General features: G+C 36.3%; 1 protein-coding gene across 1 annotated transcript; it reads right to left on the reverse strand.

The window, feature by feature from the left end:
- Positions 1–527: 527 nt before the first annotated feature.
- On the reverse strand, positions 528–6,398 carry LOC129297984 (uncharacterized). Its single transcript, XM_054936361.1, has 2 exons — positions 5,858–6,398; positions 528–820 (listed from the first exon to the last, which is right to left on the reverse strand). The coding sequence occupies exons 1-2, from the start codon at positions 6,327–6,329 to the stop codon at positions 777–779; spliced, it is 516 nt and encodes a 171-aa protein (XP_054792336.1). The 5' UTR covers positions 6,330–6,398; the 3' UTR covers positions 528–776.
- Between the last annotated feature and the right edge of the window lie 326 nt (positions 6,399–6,724).

The following is a 6,724-nucleotide window of genomic DNA, read 5'->3' on the forward strand; positions in this document are numbered from 1 at the left end:
TCGGACATTTAATGTCCTTCAACCACTAATCATTATAAAATCATAAATACCAAGTTTACTTAGCTCAATCTACTCCCATTAACTTTATATAAGTCAATGGGTTCGAACCTATAGCTTCTATGGACTGAAAATCACTATTATCAACCAAACCCTAATCTTTACCATCAAAAAATAGAATAAGAAAGGAAGATTTAAGTAAGAAAAGCTTGCCTTTGATATTTAAGAGCTCCAAAATACTTTCAATACTCAGTTCTCCCAAGCCCTAGTGTAACACACCAAATTTTTTTTTTTTAAATAATTTAACTCAACCATAGTTGGGTTACAGCCACCCAACACATTTTTATATCAATAATTTCGATATAAAATATTTTATAATTGGCTTCAACTCACATACTATAACATTTCAGATAAATTTTTACCTCCCACATGCCATTAGGCTAATTCACATTTGTCCATCCTTATACTCCCAACAAGTAAACTAAATCACATTTGTCCATCCTTATACTCCCAACAAGTAAAATAAGCAATTTAGTCAATTTTCAACACAAGCCAGTTATTTGGCCTTATAATCATGCCATTTTAACCAATCCAAAGTAAACCAAATATTAAAATTACAGTCATCCAAATTGTACCAAAAATAGAAATAGTTTGAAAGGCATGATTACATTTATATATTCATATAATTGACAATAAACATAAAAAAGTCCTAATATTGGCAATATAACACATTATAAATCATAAATTAAATACCCAAAAGAGACAGTGGATCTATACCACTAAGCCTCTGGGACTCCTCCACGTGTCACTCGTGGCTCTTCTCCTGAAAATTGTTAACCACATAATGAGACTCAAAAGTCCCAGTAACCAAAGCCAATTTATGATAGTGTATACAAACAGTTAAGTGTGTGCTTACTAAGTGAGAATTAAAAATAATATAATTCCAACAAATATAAGAAATATTATAATAAACACAAACAACCATCCTTATATCCCTCCATTAACCTCGAGCCGTAGCCCTCACTCGGTGCTAAATTACCCGGCCAAAGGTAGATTAGCCCGAGCCCTTACAAACCACCTATTGAGCTCCAATAGGGGCGTACCACGTGGCACATAAATACAACAATAATAGCAAGTCTCCCAACACCTCCCACAATAATTAAACAAATTCATAATAATATTGCACAATTATACAATATTACAAAATTCATAATTTTCTCAATAATCACCCAATTAACAAGAAGTAACACTAATCATAAATTAAAAGCATGGTTACCTTGTGGCTTTTTCAATAAATTATTCCTTAAAATTTCTCTCTCTCCACAATCTTCACCAGTAATACAATCTACAAATAACATATTATTTATAAATATTAGTTTCAATTTTTGAAACTAATAAAATAATTCTAATAATAGAATTAAAAATATAACATAATTCCTAATCTCAATCTTAATACAAATCTATAGTTAATACTATTAAGTAAAATTTTTAACTCCTCTTTTAATTATCAATAAACATTAATAATCTAAAAATCAAATTTTAAACTAATTTCTATTATCAAAATTTTCTTTTTATTTTATAAATTCGTACCTAAAATACCCAAAAATTAAAAATTGAGTCTCTAGCTTAGAATCATAATCCTATAACCATAATAATTCATTTCTCATCCCAAATAATCATCTAAACCTCAATAAATCAACATATATTTTCAGATCTAGTTTAAATTTGATCCATAAGCCACAGATTCAAAGATCATCAATAAATTTATACTCTAGAACATTTATTATACTACTGACAACCTCAAAAATCATATTTATTCAACATAAATTCATCCCTCTTCCAGATCTTAAATTTTCTACCACTACAAACTCAGAAACTAAATAAGAAGGATGACTAAGAAAAATTTTTAGAACACTTACTTAGTCTTGAAAAGCTTAAAATCACACCCTAAATATCCTATTAAAAACTCTTACCTTAAAAATTTAGATATTTCGCACCGGCAACTCGCTTCTCTCCGCCTCAGCTCGCGCGCAGAATGAATGAGGAAATGAAGGAAGGTGAGTTTTTATAAAAATTCAGTGGGTCCCACACATTTTTTTTTTATTATTTCTTCTTCTCTCTCTTCCCCCCTTTTTTTATTATTATTATTTATACTTACTATTCATGCGGCGCCGAAAGCAAATTCGTTTTCTCTTCTTTTTCCTTTTTTTTGTCATACCTTTTTCCCTTTTTTTTTATTATAATAATAATTTAATAATTAATTTAATTTTTTTTTAATTAATTTTTTTATAAATTTATTTATTTTTTTAAAATTTAGAATTATATCCTAAATTAGATTTAATAATCATTTTCTACTAATTTTCTTACCTCTAAATATTATTTTTTTAAAAAAAAATTTCTATTAACCTAAATTAACTATTAAAATTTAAATTGGGATGTTACAATTCTCCCCTCCTTTTAAAAATTTTGTCCTCAAAATTTAAAATTAATAACTATTAACTACTCACTTAATCAAAAAGACGAGGATAATCACGTCGCATACTGTCCTCGGTCTCCCACGTAGCATCACCTGGAGTTGTGCTCTTCCAGATTACTTTAACCAATCTAATGGTCTTGTTTCTTAATTGCTTGTCCTTATAATCCACAATCCTTTCTGGTTCAGCTTTGAATGTTAAATTCTCCCTGAGTTCAATTTCCTCGGGTTCAATTATATGGGAAGGATCTGGTTGATACTTTTTCAGTTGTGACACATGGAATACATTGTGTATTCCAGCAATTTGGGGTGGTAATGCTACTTGGTACGCTACTGGTCCAACTCGTTTTAAGATCTCAAAAGGCCCCATAAACCTTGGTGTCAACTTCTTAGCCTTAATAGCTCTTCCAACACCAGTTACCGGAGAGATTTTTAAAAATATATGGTCACCTACTTCAAACTCAAGCGGTCTTCTCCTCTTATCCGCATAACTCTTTTGTCTACTTTGAGCTGTGAGTAATTTTTGCTTGATTAAAGCAATCTTTTGGGTAGTCTCATCAACAATGTCTGGCCCCAAAACAGTTCTCTCACTTAATTCTGTCCAACACAGTGGCGATCTACATTTTCTTCCATACAATGCCTCATAAGGTGCCATCTGAATGCTAGAATGAAAACTATTATTGTAGGCAAATTCAGCTAATGGCAAGTGACTATCCCAATTACCTCTAAGCTCAATGGCACAAGCTCTTAACATGTCTTCAAGAGTTTGTATGGTTCGTTCCGTTTGCCCATCGGTCTGGGGGTGGTAAGCTGTGCTAAAACTCAGACGAGTACCCATGGCTTCCTGTAATGACTTCCAAAAGTTTGATGTGAATCTCGGATCACGATCAGATACAATATTTGTCGGCACTCCATGCAATCTCACCACTTCTCTTATGTAGATTTCAGTTAATTTTTCGAGAGAATACTTGATATTAGTAGCCAGAAAATGAGCTGATTTGGTGAGTCGATCTACGATTACCCATATAGTGTCATGACCAGAAGATGTTCTAGGCAATCCTGTAATGAAGTCCATAGAAATGCTGTCCCATTTCCACTCTGGAATATCAAGAGACTGTAGCATCCCGGCTGGTTTCTGATGCTCAATTTTGACTTTCTGACAAGTCAAACAACGAGTTACATGTTCAGTTACATCTCTCTTCATCCTTGGCCACCACCAACCACGTCTTAAGTCATGATACATCTTAGTTGCTCCTGGGTGAATGGTATATTTACTCTGATGAGCCTCCTCAAGTAGGATATTTTTCAATCGAGTATCATTAGGCACACACACTCTACCTTTATATCTTACGACATCATCATCGGTCACATCAAAATGTTCAGCCTTTCCAGCCCCAATCTCTACCCTAATCTTATTCAAATAATCATCCTTCTGTTGCGCAATTCTAATTTCTTCCCAAAAATTATTCTCAAATTCAGTAATATGTAGAGCAGCCAAACGATTTTCGACTACTTCTACATTTACTGCATGAAAACTACTCCATAATTCATGTTCTCTGACCATCATGTGAGCAGTATGTACAAGCTTCCTGCTCAGAGCGTCGGCGACTACGTTAGCTTTCCCTGGATGATACTTCAACTCAAAGTCATAATCCTTCAAAAACTCAATCCATCTGCGCTGTCTCATGTTGAGCTCCTTTTGATCAAACAAATATTTTAAACTTTTATGATCACTGAAGACCTCAAAAGAAGAACCATAAAGATAGTGCCTCCAAATCTTCAAGCAAATACCACAGCAGCAAGCTCCAAGTCATGAGTAGGGTAATTTTCCTCATGAGGTCTCAACTGTCGAGAGGCATAAGCCACTACTCGATCCTCCTGCATCAATACACAACCTAAACCTTTCTTAGAAGCATCAGTATATAAGGTATAAGGAGCAGTTGGAACAGGTAAGGTGAGCACCGGTGTGGTGGTCAACCTCTTTTTCAGCTCCTGGAAGGCAACTTCACACTCGTTCGTCCAAATAAATGGAGCATCTTTCCTGGTCAACTTAGTCAAGGGCATTGCAATTTGTGAAAAACCCTTAATGAAACGACGATAGTAGCCTGCAAGACCCAAGAAACTCCTAATCTCTGTCACACTTCGAGGTTGCTCCCATTTCATCACTGCATCTATCTTACTAGGGTCCACTGCTACCCCTTCTTCTGAAACAACATGGCCTAAGAATTTAACTTCTTTAAGCCAAAAATCACATTTGCTCAACTTGGCATAAGCTTGTGCTCTCTTAATATCTCCAAAACAATTTTAAGATGTCTAGCATGGTCCACCTCATCTCGAGAATAAATAAGTATGTCATCAATAAAGACTACAACAAATTCATCGAGATAAGGCCTGAAGATTCGATTCATATAATCCATGAAGACAGCTGGGGCATTTGTTAACCCAAACGGCATCACTAGGAACTCATAGTGCCCATATCTAGTCCTAAAAGCAGTTTTAGGGATATCCTCTGCTCTAACCCTCAATTGATGATACCCTGATCTTAGATCAATCTTAGAAAACACTGCTGAATTGACTAATTGGTCTAACAAATCATCAATTCGAGGTAAGGGGTACTTGTTCTTGATGGTTACCTTATTCAATTGTCTATAATCAATACACAATCTAAGGCTTCCATCTTTCTTTTTCACAAACAGTACCGGTGACCCCCATGGTGATACACTCGGTCTGATAAACCCCTTCTCTAACAACTCTTCAATTTGTCTCTTCAATTCAGCTAACTCCGATGGAGACATCCTATAGGGTGCCTTAGAAATAGGCCCCGTACCAGGTGCGAGTTCAATCGAGAACTCAACCTCTCGTTCTGGAGGCAAACCGATCACTTCAGTAGGAAAGACGTCAGGGAATTCTCTTACTACTGGAATCTGATCTACACCTTCTTCAATCTCTGCCTTGATTGAGAAGAAAATCATAAAAGCTTGACAGCCCTTTCTTATACACTGTTCTACTTGAGCTGCAGACAACAACATAGGACTTTGGGACTCTACAGGGGTTACAGTAAGAGCTGAGAGTGACACACTCTTTTTCTGACAATCAAGTACAGCTCCATTTGCAGACAACCAATCCATCCCCACAATAACATCAATCCCAGACAAAGACAAACAAATGAGGTCTATGGTGGTCTTTCGACCCTCATACTCAACCTCTACATTTAGACATGCCTTAGCAGTCCTTACAGTCAAACCAGCAGGAGTAGAAATCTTCACATCAAAAGGTAAGGTACACACAGCAATTTACATCTTTTCATACATTCATCAGACACAAAAGAGTGTGTAGCACCCGAATCAAACAAAGCACAAACATCATTATCAAGGATTCGGATTATACCTCGGATAGCATTAGGGTTGTTAGCAGCCTCTGGCCCAGAGAGGGCATACACTCGTGCTGGTACTGTAGGTCTCTGATCATTACCCCTATTTTGGTTTTGATAGCAGAATCTAGCAATATGACCAGGCTTCTGACAGATGTAACAAACCCAACAATCACCAGAATGAAACTTCCCACACTTACTGCATGCTTGATTACTAGCAGCACTAGGAGTAGGATTAAAGGTAGCTGGGCTCCTATAGGACCCTTGACTTCCACTCTGATTCCCTCTGTAGCTCTGGCCCTTATGATAGTAGCCCTTCTTCTTCTGATTTCTAAAACCTCCAAAGATTTGACTGCTCCTCTTCTCTACTCCACCAATGGGTCGGGTGTGGATAGGGGGCTTCCCATGAGGTTCTTTCCTCCTCTCTCTATCAGCTTCTAATCTAGCCTCTCTCTTCCTCCGAGAAACTATTCGAAGCTTATTGCACATCTCACTGAATGTCTTGATCTCAAAAGGGGCTAACTGTTCCCTTAGATCAGGCCTCGCCTTCTCTAGTAATCGTTCAGCCATCCACTCCGTGTCTTCATGTTTTTGGAGGTAAGTAGAGTATTTAGATAATTCTGAGAATTGTTCAATAAATTCATCCTCATCTAAATCACCCTGGCGGAATGCATGAAACTCAGCCTCCTTTTCTGCTCTCAGAAAATAATTCTCGAACAATATGGCTTTAAAATCTTCCCAAGTAAGAGAGGAATCATCCTTCGGTCCTGATGTTTCCCACCATTTCTTAGCACTCTTCTGTAGTAGGAATATTGCCAGCTGCACCTTTTGATTAGAAGTGCACACAACCATACGAAAAATACTCTCCAATTGATCTATCCATT

The sequence above is a fragment of the Prosopis cineraria genome, unplaced genomic scaffold (assembly GCF_029017545.1).
Source record: "Prosopis cineraria cultivar Desert tree isolate PC_DT_omini unplaced genomic scaffold, ASM2901754v1 PC673, whole genome shotgun sequence".
Taxonomy (NCBI): domain Eukaryota; kingdom Viridiplantae; phylum Streptophyta; class Magnoliopsida; order Fabales; family Fabaceae; genus Prosopis; species Prosopis cineraria.